Source organism: Biomphalaria glabrata, chromosome 4, assembly GCF_947242115.1.
Source record: "Biomphalaria glabrata chromosome 4, xgBioGlab47.1, whole genome shotgun sequence".
Lineage (NCBI taxonomy): Eukaryota > Metazoa > Mollusca > Gastropoda > Planorbidae > Biomphalaria > Biomphalaria glabrata.
The window spans coordinates 18,991,537-19,009,794 of record NC_074714.1 but is presented as its reverse complement, the minus strand read 5'-3'; the positions used below and the strand labels follow the sequence as shown (position 1 = coordinate 19,009,794).

The 18,258-nt window shown below is 34.3% G+C and overlaps 1 protein-coding gene across 1 annotated transcript; it reads right to left on the bottom strand.

Moving 5' to 3' along the window:
* Window positions 1-10,042: 10,042 nt before the first annotated feature.
* LOC129925918 (uncharacterized) lies at window positions 10,043-11,176 on the bottom strand. The gene has a single exon (XM_056027506.1). The coding sequence runs from the start codon at window positions 11,174-11,176 to the stop codon at window positions 10,043-10,045; it is 1,134 nt and encodes a 377-aa protein (XP_055883481.1).
* Window positions 11,177-18,258: the final 7,082 nt, after the last annotated feature.

The following is an 18,258-nucleotide window of genomic DNA, read 5'->3' as shown; positions in this document are numbered from 1 at the left end:
TGAGAAATTAGTTTTTAGGAGATTGATTAAACTAATAGAGGGGAGAGAGAGAGAGAGAGAGAGATAAAGAGAGAGAAAAAGAGAGATGAGCAAAAAAAGGAAAATTAGAGTTATGTACATTTGTGTAAGTCTGAGAGAAAGAAAGAGAAAAGAAGGAGATATGAAATATATATATATATATATATATATATATATATATATATATATATATATATATATATATAGAGAGAGAGAGAGAGAGAGAGAGAGAGAGAGAGAGAGATAGATAGATAGATAGATAGATAGATAGATAGATAGATAGATAGATAGATAGATAGATAGATAGATAGATAGATAGATAGATAGATAGATAGATAGATAGATAGATAGATAGATAGATAGATAGATAGATAGATAGATAGATAGATAGATAGATAGATAGATAGATAGAGACAGACAAGAAAAGAATAATTGTATGTAGAGATGATAAGTGTGGCAGTCTAGGAGTAACTTATTCAATATGGTTGCTATCCACATGACCACCTGGTCACTGCGACGGTCACTCGTGGTCATTGTTCCATTAGATCAACAAGACGTCTTTGTCAGCCTAAATCAAAGCTGTCATACCAAGGTAGACGTCTATTTAATGTTTGCCAACGTGCAACGAAGACAATGAAGTAAATTGAGAGTAGGGGTACAGCAAGCAGGGATGGTAAATATACAGTGCTTTTTTTTTGGTAAAGAAATGGGTGCCGGTATTCAGTGATGGATTGTCTAACTTTTAGCTACTAATAAATTAATAATTAACTTTAAAATGCAAGAACAGTAATTTTTTCCCCACATTGAAAAAGGTGCCGGTACGCCGTACTTGTGCGTAGCGTCAAAATAAAAAAAAAATATATATTGAAAAAACACAATATCGATTAGATAAAATTTCTAGTATATCCATTTATATTTTAAAAGACGCAAATCTTTCGATTCGTTGCATTTTGAACAATTTGTTAGCTGAGGTGTTAAGGATCTAATAAATGTAATGAAATCTGAGCTCCATCTCTGGGTAATAGAAAATAGTTGGAGGTACCTTTCCACTTAGACCTTACAGAGCATACAAGAGTAATTAGATTTAAGTTCTATAACAGAACGCTCTTCAATATACATGGAATATTAGGATTATAAACGTTAATTGTAACATCAAGCCTTACGTGAATTTATGTGTTAAACACATCATTTAGATTAACTATAGATTTAACCAGAGGCGCGGAGGCTGAGTGGTTAAGCGATAGGTTTCCGAACCGAAGGGTCCAGGGTTTAAATCCTGTTGAAGACTGCGATTTTTAGTTTCGGGATGTTTAGGGCGCCACCGATTCCACCCATCTTTAATGGGTACCAAACATTAGTTGGGTACGAGTAAAGACGGTTGGTCGTTGTGCTGGCCACATGACACCCTCGTTAATCGTGGGCCACAGAAACGGATGCCCTTTACATCATCTGCCCCATAGATCGCAAGGTCTGAAAGAGAAACTTTACTTAACTTAATACATTTAACCATTTGTTTATCTGTTTGATTCAGGCAACCAGTTCCATGCTCTATTGGCAATAGCAAATAAAAGAGTACTTATATGAATTTATCCTAGCAATTTTAATAAGAATTATACATTTATCTTTGTGTCGTCCTGAGAATTACTTTTAATTTTGACTTGAACTTTAAAATTTATAGTTGAAATTAAGTTCAATGCCGAAATACAATCCAGTCTTTTGACAGCCTATCGGTAGTCTAATGACTGTATTCTATTCTATGCCCAGATGTTACTCCAGTACAGAGTTGGCCTACACTATTGTTTCTTTAGTTGGACTGGAGAGGGATCGGCAGAATAGACAGGAAAGCGACATAGGCTATCACGTGAATAGATAGTAACTACAGCAATGATTGTAGAAACTAGGTTGCCCACTACACACATTTGCAAACGCGACGGTCGCTCGTGGTCACCCGTGGTCATTGTTAGGATTAAACCTACTTCTGCGTGTCATAGGTGGACATCCAAGTTGTAATACCAAAATGATAACTTCTTTTTTTACTGTTGTATCACCGACATATATTTTGTATTTCTATCCACATAGAAAGAGGAAAGTAAAGGTGTCAAGCCAGACAAGATTTAGTATGCAATGGGACAAAATGAGAAACAAAAGAAGTGAAGGATAGAGATGGAGGGGTGGGAAAGAGATATTGATAACATAAATAGTAAATAATTGAGAAGTGGGTGTTAAAAATGGGGCGGGTCTCGAGGGACGAATGTAGGGAGAGAGAAAGAGAAGGGGAGACGTAGAGAGAGAGAGAGAGAGAAAAAGAAAAAGATAGAGAAAGAGAGAAAGAGACAGAGAGAGGGATGTTGGAGGCTGCAAAATAAAGCGAGAAAAATAATATCTTTAAACAATACAATAGAATGAAGTTTTAATTTAGATTGCAGTTTGAAACTTACATTAATGTTTTAAAATAACTCTTTATCTACAACATAAGACCAGACGTCCTGTAATTGATGTGGCTGCTTGTGAGCTTCAAATAGCAAATGTTTACGTGGTAAGCAATGGGTGAAAGGAACGTAAAGATCTAACAGGAAAAACAAAAAACTTATTTAAAAAAAAAAAAAAAAAAGCTGTATCAATTAGTTTGGATCAGTCATGTAATTAAATTTGTTATAGATCTACATAACAATAATAAATCTTGGAGATTAGAAATATTTTTACCAATAATTTTTTGTTTAGCGCAATTTCATGCTTTTAGATTTCTCAATACGCTATGATCCTATTACTAGTCTGTAGCAGATGGGAAAGGGAATCACTTTTTAAATGGATTAAAGAAGAGCTGTACGGCTTGAATTCGAGGGAACTAATTCAACTTTTACTACCACATCCAGGGGCGAACTGGCTATATAGGCATTCGGGCAAATGCCCGGTATTCGGTACCCGATTGGCCCGGAAAGGGCCGCATAAATGCCAGTAATTTTTTTTTTTAGATTTTATATTGATCTCTTTAAAAGCAACACTTTGAGCGTCGTGATTTAAAAAAAGCAACAACATCACTTTAAAGTCTAATACTAATCTAAAGCATTCTCGTAAATTTCTTTATAGATATTAGACGATAAACAAGAAACTCAAGGCCTTTATTTCCTATAGAGATCGACGTTAGTGTGAATATATTCGGATATTAAAGAACTAGCAACAACGTTACTAGTTCCTCTTTAAGACCTTTGGTCTATATTGCAAATAATGTAAAGGTCAACTGTTTCAGTGGCCTACGGTTAACGAGGGTGTCATGTGACCAGCACAACGACCAACCGCCTTTACTTTTCAACTTATGTCATGTACCCATTAGAGCTGGGTGGGCTCAATCTAAAATTCCCGAAATTCAAAATCCCAGTTTTCATCAAGATCCGATCCCAATACTCCAGGTTCGGAAGCCAAGCGCTTAAACACTCAGCCACTGCGCCCCTGTAACCTTGTGAGATGGGCAGTTAAATAATGGAGGATTAAGATTTGTATTTGTAAATTGAAGTCCATATGTATGAGATAATGGCGAGGAGTGAAACTGAATTATAAACAATATGTCCGTTGATGGAGGATCACCATGGACATGTATAGGTTAATGTATATGGTAGCAGGAATTAGTTCACATTTAGAGATTTCCCCATTCTAAGTGTTGTACTTTATTCATATAGTAACAGCGATTATCAGATACTCTGATGATCATCTAATAAACTTTTCATATTCCTGCCTACATTATTATTATATTATTATTATAGCTTTTATATAGCGCCACTTTCATGCTTATAGCATGCTCAGAGCGCTTTTGGTCCAATCTCATTTGTGGACCGGTGGGGGGGAGGGGGTATCTAGGAGTTGGTTTTCCGTGCTGCCTTTAGGCGCTCAGTAAACACAACTCTGCCCGAGTCGGGTGTCGAACCTCGAGCCCCCTTCTAGGTAGTCAAGCCAAGCCAAGTTCAAGCGCACTTGGCCTCTCGACATATAACTACTTTCGATACATTATTAAACTTTACACAATGCTCTTGAGGACAGATATAATTGGATGCTTATCATGTGGTATAAATTTTGTGTGCCGGATTGTATAGAAATGTCAGGGCCGATTATGACACCCAGTCCGCCCCTGACCACATCTGTCGTGCAAGATTTCTTTCTCTTATTTGATACCAAACAAAATAATTAATTACCAATAGTTAATTACCTGGTGACATTCTAGTTGGTTATTTTTTTTAAATTAAATCTTGATTTGTCAGTTGCTAGAAATAATTGTTCAAAGTTTCAACTTGTTACGAGAATTGACCAGATAAACATAGTGATTTGATGAATGCTCTTAAGTACACAGCATAAATCAAACCCGAATTTAGACTTGAGATATGTGGGCATTTATAAGACTGGATATCATACGTCCTTGCTTATTATGATTTTTAGGAAATCCTGTTTTATCTTATAAAATACATACGTTACTTCAAAAAAAGAAGATGATTACGTCCTATATGTCATACATCCAGTCATGCATGTTAACCAATGACTTCAATTCTGCCAAGTCACTGGTTTTCTGACTGGCTCAGGCAACCCATTCCATGCTCCAATAGCACTAGGGAAGAAGGAGCATATGTACAAACTGTCTGGGACCTCTAAACTAAAGATAACATTAGCACAATTACTAAACTTAGACGACATATACACACTTCGGGATAGCAGTATCAATAATAAACAAAGCACTGAATCATAATGTACAAATACAAAAACAAAACTGAATTAAAATACTCAGAAAGACACAAAGATAAAGGCACATTTCTTATTCCATATGCTAGGTCGAATTCGTACAAGTGCTCCTTTTTCCTTAGCCATTGAAGCATGGAATGGATTGCCTGAATCAGCCATAAAATCCGACAACTTAGCAGAGTTTAAGTCTCTATTTAATTTGCATAACTAGATTAACATATGAGTATGCGTAGAACATAATATATTGATAGTGACATAGTAAATCTTTTATTTAAAAATCATTATTATTCATTCAGAAAAATTAAATGTAAGCTCTTGTTTAATAGGAGGCGCGGTGGCCGAGCGGTAAAGCGCCTGGCTTCCCTAGTGAAGACTGGGATTTTTAATTTCGGGCGCCTCTGAGTCCACCCAGCTCTAATGTGTATCTGACATTAGTTAGGGAAAAAAAGGCGGTTGGTCGTTGTGTTGGCCTCATGACACCCATGTAAATCGTAGGCCACAGAAACAGATGATCTTTACATCATCTGCCCTATAGACCACAAGGTCATAATGGGGAACCTTACTTTACTTTTACTTGTTTAATATAAGTCATGATTTGCACAAGATTTCTGGAAATATTACATACGCATTAAGGATTTATAGTGAACAAAAATAGTTTCTTTCTTGGCTTTGCTTTAGCAAAGTCAGTGATATAATCCAATGATTAGTTATTATATATATATATATATATTTAAAGCAGCCTTCTTAGTAGGAAGGCTTTTTGTGTGATATGTCTGTTCGTCTTTCACGTTTAGATAAAAAAAAAAGTAGAAAAGCTGTTGAAAATATAATGCCCCCATTTTGGCACGAGAATTAAATGTAATCTAGGTCAGAAGTCTTCCTCTCCTGAGTTACATTACAATTACATTTTCTTTCCAGAGGGTCAAGTTATGTCATTATCGATACTACTTTGTTTTAAAGATAAAACCAACTACACGTGATTCTTTGAAATTGGTCTTTTTGATTTAAATTGTGTTATATTAATTTATTTTACTAGAATGAATCCCTAAATTCAAAATACCTAACTCAGTGAAGACATAATTTTAGAGCGCTCCTGAGTCCAGCCAACTCTAAGGATACCTGACTTTAGTTACAGAAAGTAATGGGGATTGGTCGTTGTGCTGGCCACATGACAACTTGCTAATAGACCGTTTGCCAAACAAACGTCTGAATGGAACTTAACATTAATAGTGCGCTCTAAAGACTAAGACTAAGACTAGCGAGGGCGACGTGAGTGATCAATGCAGGAGTATTTGCCAGCTAAGAATATATGACAATATTTCTAAATGGGGCCCGTTCCATCTATTCGTATAATAAACTTTTTTTTTCTTGTGTACTTTTCTAACTATTAGAAAAAGGGGATTGTAATAATTTGAAATTCCTCAGTATTGGACGTCTTTACATCTTGAAAATTACGAATCCTCCATTATGCACATTATGCAGGACTTGGCATCAAATTGTACAGAAAAAAAAAGAGAGACTCTTGTCTTTATTCTTAAACTAGATCTATGTTGAATATAAAGGTAGAGGGCGGTAGTCTGGGCGCAGAGATTGTAACCTAGGGAGTGGCTCTTACAGTTTCTTTCTTTCTTTAGTCGGTCGACGATAAGAAAATCTCGATGTAGTTTGTGATCATGCAACCGAGTTATCTTCGTCACGTGACTATTATGTCACTAGGGGTCATTGTTAGTGTTAAGTCAACAAGACGGTGTCATAGAAACATACCGATACGGTCACTTCATAAAAGCCAATGTTTTTCTTAAAGCTGCGGAAGTCCACTTAGAGATTTTTAATAGATAAATAATGTTACCAATTAATTCACAAACTTGTTAATACTGGATCTTCCTGCAGTAGAATCTAACAATATAACATAATGAAAAAAATGTTGGGAGTGGGGATGTGTAGTAATGGATAATGTTATTTATTATGCAAAATTGTGCAACAATAATTTTTCTTTTGGGGTTGGGGGGGGGTTAACTTATTTAATTACTTAATTTGTTATTATTATAGCACCAAATAAATAAACACTCATTTTCTTGCTTGAATCAAGATACTTAAAACGAAAATGTAAGTGAATGGAGTCCCAATAACAATGTTCATTAAAAAATGTTCGATGTGGATGGTCAGCAGCCGTTGGCCTAACTCCTTCTGACAAGTGACCAAAAACTTCTTATGGAGGATCTATGCCTCGAAGCTGACTGCGATGTCAGTTGTCATTATCCCCTCGGTTGTTACAACAATTCGGTATATTTTTATTGTTGTTAACTTTTACAGTCATTTAAACTTCTATCTCAGAGGCTTAGGTTGTGTTCGTTTTCCACTTTCAGCTTGAAATTCACACAATTGTGCATTGGGATGTCAAGGTTTTTTTTTTTTTGTTTTTTGTTTTTGGTCAACAAAAGTAAGTCTTGACAGTTAAAATAAATGTATCCCAGTATAATAACTACTTTGTTTAATTTATTTAAAAATAAAGGCTACATGGATTACGTAGAAAATTACTTTCAAGTTATATAGTCATTAAATATTTTAAAAAAACCAAACCTTCAATTTTTAAAAGCATTAAATAAAGTCTCAGTTGAAAGGTTGCTGTCATTTCATTTCGTTAGTCCGACATTTATCAAAATATTGAAGCTTTAAATTTCATTTATTGTTTTCCCATGATTTTATGAGAGTGTCAAATCAGTTGTTATTTTTACCCGCCTCAGAACGCAATGACCACTGCCACAGTTGTCGCAAACTACCACCTCTCAAAGAATAGCCACCTAAACTACGTTCAACTTGACACCTTTGATGTCCGCCGCTTTTCAAAATAAATATGTTTCGTTATTAAAACACAAGCTCGACTTTATTCTATTACAAATAGTTGACACTCACTCCGTCTTTAAACAATGGTTCAGTTTTACTGTGATGTCATAGGAATGTTTTATCAGCGGTTGTTGTTTTTACCCACCCCCTGTGCGCATTGATTACTCACACACCCATTGCTAAATATCACCGCTTAGAAGAGTCCATTGGACGGTGTCCAGCTTGACACCTTTGATGTCCGCCGCTTTAAAAAATGAATGTATTCTGATTTTAGAACAAAAGTTAGACTTTGTCTTTTCGATTACTATTTGACACTAACCAAGTCTTTACACGATGATCCAGTTTAATGTTGACAAGATAAAAGACAAAGTTCTAGTGTTCTATCTTATCTAATACATTACAGTGTTGTCATGAGACATAGAGACGTATATATTTACAGATTTTTTTTTCAAAATTATAAAAGGTTTTAGAATTGATTATTAGTTTATTGTATCGGAAGGCATTAAAAAGGTCGATAGTTAAAAGTCCATTGAATGTAGCACCAAAATTAAGTCATAAAGAAGGCCAGCAGTTAAAGTTTTAATATTAATTTATTATATTTATTATAAATTATTTTATATATATGTTGATTCGCAGTTGCTGAGTGGTAAAGCGCTTGGCTTTCAAACCGAGGGTTCCTGGTTCGAAACCATGTAAAGACAAGGATTTTTCTTTTCAGGCTCTTTAAGCGCCTCTGAGTCCACCCAACTCTAAAGGGTACTTTACATTAGTTGGGGAAAAGTAAAGGTTGTTGGGCGTTGTGCTGGCCACATAACACCTTCGTTAACCTTAGACCACAAAAAAAAAAAAAAAAACAGATGACCTTTATATATATATATCTTTGGGGTGCACCGGAAAGTAGACCTATAAATATAAGTTGTTTTATGTTTCATGTTTACTTTAGACCTAGATTTAGAACAAGGCAACCAGCCAAAGAAGTGTCCGTTCATCGGTGTCCGACTTGACCTGCATCATTGTGCCGTTGTTGATATAGGTCATCCCATGAACTACAATGCAGACATCTATGACTTACTGTTGGTACAAGGGGAACTAAGTGCAACTTTTACTTCAGACAAACAAATGGGAGATAATTTTGTAGCAAAAGGACAAGTTATGCCAGATTTATTTTTGTTTGTACAACTTAAATATTTATAGAGAAATGCAAATTTTATTAAAATGTCTTCAATTTTAATAAATAAAATTATAGTATTTAAGAGATCTACGATGTTTGACATTATAGAAGTATTTTTTTTAAATCAAGACTTTTCCCATTTTACTCCATATTAATATTTAAGTAGTCAAACTCTTTAAGGGCGACATCAGTACTCGAACGGAACTGACCATAAATGGAAAAGAAGGCAGACACATGTTTACATTTATCAAACTCCCATCTTATCTCATGTTATATAATTCAGACGTTATTTCAAGAAAAAAAAAAAAAAAAAGAATTACGTCCTACGAGTCATGCATATTAACCAAAGACCAAAATTATGCCAAGTCACTGGTTTTCTTGGCAAGCGCATGCAACCCATTCCATGCTCTTAAAGCACTAGGGAAGAAAGAGCATTTCTAAAAATTTGTCCAGCATATGAACGAGGAGTGTGCCTTGATCTTTGTGTTTTTCTGAGAATTAAATTAGATTTTGTTTTTGTATTTGAAGATTTTGGTTTAATGTTTTATGCATAATTGTTAATTTTCTTTTGAGTCCTCTTTCCTGAGGGCTTTCTAAATTTATTGATTTTACACTTGCATGATTTAGTTTATTATACATTAAAGTTGGGCCAAAGCATACGTAATTATTTTAAAGCAACCTTCAGAATCTATGCGTCGCCATTAAGATAGCATTATAATTATTTTTATTAATTATATAACATTATTATTATTATTTTTATTATTATATTTAGATCAACTATAAGGAAAAACTTCTTAAAAAGCTGAGAATTAAAGCAGGCAACTCTGAAACATATCCGACCTTCCAAAGTGTTATATGCTGCAGGCTTTTCAAAACCAAGTCTTCACAGCCAACTTTAAGCTCATAGGAAAGAAGATTCATCTTCAACCAGGAAACATGATTTATTGAAGAAACGCAATGTGTACTAATGTTAAAAATCAGGTGGGAGCTTGCTAACATTTTAAAGCTATGGATTCAGAAGTCTCTGTCTTCAATGAATTTGGTATTGACAAAGTATGTAACTTAAGAAAAAAAATACAAAAGTCAAACACACACACAAATTACAAACAAGCACACACACAAATTACAAACAAGCACACAGACAAAATTATAAATTGATTATATTTGTTTATTATAGATATATGTTTTGTTGAAGAAAACAGAAGTTAAAAAATTGTAAAATAAATTTCTTATGCTGCTAAAATAGATCAATTCAGTTTACAAAATAAAATGTTATTATTTCTGTCTTCAATAAACGTTCATGTTTCGTTTTGAATATGTTCTTTTCCTAGTTCTTCCTATATCTGGTGTTTTTCTATCTATATCTGGTGTTTTTCTATCTATATCTGGTGTTTTTAAATTAGCTTTTGGAGCTATTTTTCGTTTTGCAGTTGGTGTTTTGAAGTGAGAACTCGAAGTATTCAAGTGTGTTTCCTCTGTTGATCGGGGATGCATGCCTGCTGGTGTTCTCATGTCTGTTGTATACGGGACTAGATTTACCTCAGACTGTGTGGCTGTTGGAACTGACATGCCGCTCAATGATGAAGACAGTAAGTATGTCGGTACAGGAGATGACATAAATGTAGCACCCAATGATGTCGCCTGAGAGGCTGGCACAAACGTGGAGGCTTGTGTTGTCTTGATGGCAGTCAGAGGCGATGCATAAACGGCTTGAGATGGTGCTGAGAATTGTAGTGCCGATTGCACAGTGGTGTACGGTGCCAACGACAATGTCAAAGGAATGTTTTGTGGTGGTAACATTAAATTCGTGTATGGTGCTACACCTGAAGCTGAAGTCGTGTTATGTATTGAACCCGACATTATTTGAGGTTTGGATGATATTGTCCAGGGCGCAGTCGCGTCATTAGTTTGTGGTGCAGCTGGTGCTGTTAGACGAGACGTCAATTGTTCTATGCTGTTTGATACCGTCTTGTTTGCTACTGTATTTGATGAAGATGTCATGCAGGGTGAAGATCTAATCAACCTTTGTGCAACTGACTTGCCTCGACGTACAACAGGTGGCAGTGTCATGTGATATGCACAGAATTTTTTTATCGGTGTTACAGATGGAGAGTTGGCATCACTTGTTATGTGGTCTGTAGGTAACAAACGTTCTGTAGCTATTATTGTGAGACACTCTTGTGTTGCTGCTACAGACGTTTTTCTCCTTTTTGCAATATTTGCAAGAGCTGTTGTTTCTGAGTGACTTGAAACATTTGTCATAGCATTTAAAAATGGACTTGTTATCTGTGTCGTGTAAGCTGTTGCAGCTTTTGTGACGTCTGGTGTTTGGATGCCTGTATTGGTTAAAGCAAGTTCTTGTATTAATAACGTCCTCTCTGTTGCATCTGGTAATACAATTTCATTCAAAGACTGTGTCATACATGTTTCAGATTCTGAAGACGTTAATGGAGATTTTAAATTGTTTGTCATGGCTGGCGTTGTCCTTGTCTCTGCAAGATGAGAAAAAAAATTTATTATAACTACATGTAACATAATGTATAGTAAACTTACTTGAGTTGTGGAAAGAGGGGTAATACAAACAAAATGTACAAATAACTACGTTGAAAATGTTAAGATGATATATGGCTTAATGACTACATTTATGACTACAATGTCTAAATGTTATTGTTGTGAGGCTTGACTGAATGATATAAAACTCTGATAGGGCATTATAGATTTAGTTTGAATCTCAAGGACACTTTATTTTTAATTCAGATTTTTGTTGAAGTGTGTATACAAGGAAACCTTGTAGATGTAAACGTCATCTCACCATATATTCAACGTAGTTATTTTCACTAAATGTTAGATCGCCCTAACTCAAACTGTCCCCATGTACGAGTTACAAACATGTGTAGAATGACAGACTATATATAAACGAATAAGTCCATCTTATTGAGAATGGGGATATACACGTTCACAATCTGGGCAAATAAGATCATAAGAAATAACTTATTTTATTTTGTGTACTTGACCAACTAGTAATGATAAAACATTTTATGATTTAATACAATACATTTAATACAATGGACTAACTAAAAATGTTTGATAGAGAATATTCAACAAAAGTTTATCTATCTATTTTATAAGACATGTTCACAATAGGCTCAAAACTTTACGTTAAAGCTTAAACTTATTCAAATAGAATAAACATTAGTCTAAATATTCAGTTTCACAAAGAACTTTGTTTTTATGAAACTAATTTCATAGTAATGTTAAATTGTCTTAAAAATCAAGAAACTGAGGTCTAGAAAAGCTTTATGCGTTATCGCATGCCACATCTGTTTAATTTGCAGCAACAGTGTAGGATTTACTTCATAACTCTAGACTTAACTTTTACTGCTAAAGGCATTTGCTTGACAGTATCAGTCTAAATTTATTCATAACCCTAATCCTAACTATGTTATTGACATTTACTTTACAGTAACATACTATATTTCATAAACCTAACTATAACCAGAACTGTTATTGAGATTTACTTCACCGTAATATTTTAAATTATGTTTCAATAAAAGAAATGTTAATTAAATAATAACAATACATATAAACAATAACGTAGGCCTACTTACCCGCACTAAGGTAAAGATGAACGGCACAATTAGAAAAGAATGTAAAATAATCCTCAGAGAATTAAGCAACACAGTTTAAAGTCGTCAAAAAATATCCGCTAAGAATGCACTGAATCTAAGACTGATACAGTTTAGAAGATCAGGACAAGAATGACGCTGTAGGCCGGACAAGTAAGCTTAAATAGGGCATGCGAGAAGCGAGGATACAGGCCACCACCTGGGCAGTTAGGTCACTCCCACAGTTGACCACTTGGGAGTAGCGAAACAATAGTGTATTGTGACTACTGACTGGTAGTGGCTCTCGTTGATTGGTTACTAGCTATAGTAACAAAAGATGGACACAGCACAAAAAAAAAAGAAGTTTGTTTTAATGTTTGAAATTGCCTTCTCTAGTTTTATCTAGAACCGGGGGTGGGGAGAAATTTAAAAAAATCAGAATATATATATATATACTCCATTGATACTTACATATCTAACAACACCCATTATTTAAAATTTAATATATATATATATATATATATATATATATATATATATGATATATGATGTATAGGTATAATTTATTCCTCTATTTTTTTACGAATTTTACAGCACTAATAATAACGTGGAATCATCATTATTAGGCTCTAACTAATATGATTATTTTCTTTTTAATTTGAAATATTTCTAAATATTTTTTTAACATGAAAAATCATTTCGGCATTTAGTTGGTATTTGATTAGATATGAGTTAACCCTTTTTAGTGATTTCCTTTAGAAAGTGCCCTATTTCCATTAGGTTTGTCATGTATTGGTGGTGAGGGGGAGGCTACTTATACCAATATCTAATTAATATTATACTTACTTGCACATAATTACAAAGAAAAAGTGAATAATGAATCAGGCAATATGATATAGCTTTAAAAAAATAGTTTCGCTTATTTTTAAAGAACTTTTTTTGTAGTCAGTGAGTCAATAGATTGTACATATTGTCACACTTTCTTAGTTTTAAATTATTGGATAATGTAAATGCTAATTACTTTGAATTCTACTCCAGTAAGACTAAATGTTCATTGTCAATGTACTTTGTTAGGTCTAAATGTTCATTGTCAAAGTAGATTGGTAAATCTAAATCTCTTTGTACATATGTAGGCATAAATGTTCTTTTATCTATTCATAGATAGGTTTAAGTGTTCTTTTCTTCTATAATTTCTATCGATTCAGTTTCTATTTAGTAGGGACATTGGTTTGCTATTTATATAGACTAGCACAAACCCGACTTCGACCACCAATTAAGATCTCGTATGTTAATTGTAATTGATTTCCATCTTCACAGGTCTAGTCTTTTTCTTTAACATTTGATCAACTAATGAGATTAAATGTTTTGATGTCTTAACATTGAACAAAATCTACCAACAATTTAAACTCTTTCAACTTTATACAGGGTTCAATGAACTGTATCGTTTTCAGAATTGAGTTATGTTTAATATAGCCACATGATCCGATTCTTTACTTTAGATTGAGACTGTGAGTTTTGAGCAGATAAATTAATCTAATACAGGAGAGAGAGAAAGAGAAATAAATGGGCAAAAGAAGGAACAAGAGAGTTGTGTAAGTCTGAGAGAAAGAAAGAGAAAAGAAGGACGAAAATAGATAGATAGATAGATAGATAGATAGATAGATAGATAGATAGATAGATAGATAGATAGATAGATAGATAGATAGATAGATAGATAGATAGATAGATAGATAGATAGATAGATAGATAGATAGATAGATAGATAGATAGATTAGATAGATAGATAGATAGATAGATATAAAGATATAAAGATAGATAGATAGATAGATAGATAGATAGATAGATAGATAAATAGATAGATAGATAGATAGATAGATAGATAGATAGATAGATAGATAGATAGATAGATAGATAGATAGATAGATAGATAGATAGATAGATAGATAGATAGATAGATAGATAGATAGATAGATAGATAGATAGATAGATAGATAGATAGATAGATAGATAGATAGATAGATATGTAGATAGATAGATAGATAGAGACATACAAGAAAAGAATCATTGTATGTAGAGCTTATAGGTGTGGCAGTCTACGAGTAACTTATTCAATATGGTTGCTATCCAAACGACCACCTGATCATTGCGACGGTCACTCGTGGTCATTGTTCCATTAGATAAACAAGATGTCGTTATCAGCCGAAATCAAAGCTGTCATACCAAGGTAGACGTCTATTTAATGCTTGCCAACGTGCAAAGAAATAATTTTCCGTTTCGAATGCAAAATAAAAAACAGCAGATAAAAGAGATAAGGTGTATGGCGCCGTGGCGTAACAAAAAAAAAAACGAGAGGGGTGCAGGGAGCAGGGATGGCGAATATCAATGAAAAAGTAATCTATATTAAAAAGTAGAAAGTAAGGCGTATGTATTATGTATGTGCCGAATAGAAATCAAAACCGTTTGACAAATCTTGATAAAACTTGGCGGAATTGTTCCTTGCGTACTAACTTAGACAGTAGTGTATGTATTGTAGCCCTAAAACAAACTTAAGACCCTAAAAAAAAAAAGTTGACCAATTATATGAAAGCATTATAACTTTATCGATCTAGGCTTTGTTCACTATGTTTACAGGTAAAGATTGAAGGATCTAGATCTAGATCTAATTTTAAGAACTACATTTTCACAGATAGTTTTTTACTTTGACAAATTAAAATACAAAATATAGTCTAGTCTATTATTTCATTATTTAATAAAATTAAGCTTCATATTTTCAGAATCGGAGGGTGAATGTGATTTTTAGTTTCAGGATCTTTAAGGCACCTCTGATTCCACCCAGCTGTAATGGGTACCAGACATAAGTTGTGTAAAAGTTAAGACGGTTAGTCGTTGTGCTGGCCACATGACACCCTCGTTAATCGTGGGTTAAAGAATCAAATCCCCTTTACATATTTCTGCCCCATAGATAAACTTTATAAATTTAACCATTCGTTTTTCCTATTGATTCAGGCAATCAATTCCAAGCTTGAAGAAAATGAAAGAGTACTTATATGAATTTGTCCTAGCAATTTTAATAAGAATTCTACATTTATCTTTGTGTCGTCCTGAGAATTACATTTAATTTGGACGTGGGCTTTAAAATTCATAGTGGAAATTAAGTTCAATGCCGAAATGCAATCCGGTCTTTTGATGGCCTATCGGTAGTCTAATGACTGTATTCTATTCTATGCCCAAATGTTACTCCAGTACAGAGTTGACCTACACTATTGTTTCTTTAGTTGGACTAGAGAGAAAAGAATCAACAGGAAAGCGACATAGGCTATCACGTGGATAGTAACTACAGCAATGATTGTGGAAACTAGGTTGCTCACTACACACATTTGCAAAAGCGTCGGTCGCTCGTGGTCACCCGTGGTCATTGTTAGGATTAAGTCAACTGCGTGTCATAGGTGGACATCTAAGTTGTAATACCAAAATGATAACTTTTTTTTTATTGTTGTATCACCGAAATCGATTTTGGATTTCTATCCACATTTGAAAGGGAAAGAGAAAAGCAAAGGTGTAGTCAAGCCAGATAAACATAGTCTGAAAGGAATAAAATGAGAAACAAAAGGAGTGAATGATAGAGATGGAGGGGTGGGAAAGGGGAATGAATAAAATATATAGTAAATAATGGAGAAAGAGAGAGGGGGGGGGTGTTAAAACTGGGGAGGGTCTCGAGTGACAAATGTGGGGAAAGAGAAAGCGAAGGGGAGACGTAGAGAGAGAGGGGGGATGTTGGATGTTGCAAAATAAAGGGAGAAAAAAATATGTTTAAACAATACAATAGAATGAAGTTTTAATTTAGATTGCAGTTTGAAACTTACATTAATGATTTTAAATAACTCTTTATCTACAACATAAGACCAGACGTCCTGTAATTGATGTGGCGGCTTGTGAGCTTCAAATAGCACATTTTTACGTGGTAAGCAATGAAACATTAACAAAATTTCTAAACTTAGACGACATATACACACTTCGGGATAGCAGTATCAATGATACATGGAACTCTAAATCATAATGTACAAATACAAAAACAAAACCGAATTAAAATACTCAGAAAGACAAAAAGATGAAGTCACATTTCTTATTCCATATGCTAGGTCGAATTCGTACAAGTGCTACTTTTTCCTTATGCCATTGAAACATGCAATGGTTGCCTGAATCAGCCACAAAATCCGACAACTTAGCAGAGTTTAAGTCTCTATTTAATTTGCATAAATAGATTAATATATGAGTATGCGTGGAACATAATAATCTTCACTTTTGAAATGGCTATAATTTATAAAAAAAAGATATTGATAGTGACATAGTAAGTCTTTTATTTAAAATCATTATTATTCATTCAGAAAAATTAAACGTAAGCTCTTGTTTAATAGGAGGCGCGGTGGCCGAGCTGTTAAGCGCCTGGCTTCCGAACCGAGGACTCTTCTGGCGCCTCTGACTCCATCCAGTCCTAATGGGAACATGACATTAGTTAGGGAAAAGTAAAGGCAAAAGTAAAGGCGGTTGGTCGTTGTGCTGGCCACATGACACCCTAGTTAACCGTAGGCCACAGAAACAGATGACCTTTACATCATCTGCCCTATAGACCACAAGGTCTGAAAGGGGAACCTTACTTTAGTTTTATTTGTTTAATATAAGGCATGATTTGCACAAGATTTCTGGAAATATTACATACGTATTAAGCATTTCTATTCAACAAAAATAGCAAAGTCAGTGATATCATCCAATGATTAGTTATTATATATATACTAGTGGTATATATATATTAAAGCAGCCTTCGTAGTTGGAAAAAGCCGCTATTAGTTTTGTTTGATATGTCTGTTCGTCTTTCACGTTTAGATCCAAAAAAGTAGAAAAGCTGTTGAAAATATAATGCCCCAATTTTGGCACGAAAATTAAATGTAATCTAGGTCAGAAGTCTTCCTCTCCTGACTTACATTACAATTACATTTTCATTCCAGTGGGTCAAGTTATCTCATTATCGATACTAGTTTGTTTTAAAGTTAAAAACAACTACACGTGATTCTTTGAAATTAATCTTTTTGATTTAAATTGCGTTATATTAATTTATTTTACTAGAATAAATCCCGAAATTCAAAATAACAAATTTGGTGAAGACAGATTTTTAAAGCGCATCTGAGTTCACCCAACTCTAAGGGGTACCTGACCTTAGTTTAACTTAATGGCGGTTGGTCGTTGTGCTGGCCACATGATATCTTGCTCGTAAACCGTTTACCAAAGAAACAGTCTGAATGGAACTTAAGTTAAATAGTGCGCTCTCGACACCAGGAGGATGCATTTGCCAGAAAGGAATACAAGTCATTTCTATATGGACCTGTTCTGCCCTTTCTTGTAATAAACATTTTTTTTCAAGTGTACATCTCTAACTATTAGAAATAGGGGATTGTAATAATTTGAAATTCCTCAGTATTGGACGTCTATACATCTTGAAAATTACGGATCCTCCATTAAGCAGGAGTTTGCATTAAGTTCTAGAAAGAAAAACAAAAGAGACTTTTGTCTTTATTCTGAAACTATGTTGAATATAAAGGTAGCGGGTGGTAGTCAGGACGCAGAGATTGTAACCTAGGGAGTGGCTCTTACATTTTCTTTCTTTCTTTAGTCGGTCGACGGCTGAGATAAGAAAATCTTGATGTAGTTTGTGATCATGCAGCTGAGTTATCTTCGTCGCGTAGCTTTTGTGTTGGTCACTAGTGGTCATTGTTATTGTTATGTCAACAAGACGGTGTCATAGAGACATACCGACACGGTCACTTCACAAATGCCAATGTTTTTGTTAAAGCCGTGGAAGTCCGCTTCAAGATTTATACCAGATAAATAATGGTACGAGTTGAT

Coding starts and splice junctions, on each gene's coding strand:
- LOC129925918 (XM_056027506.1), bottom strand. CDS start 11,176: ATGACACAGTCTTTGAATGAAATTGTATTACCAGATGCAACAGAGAGG.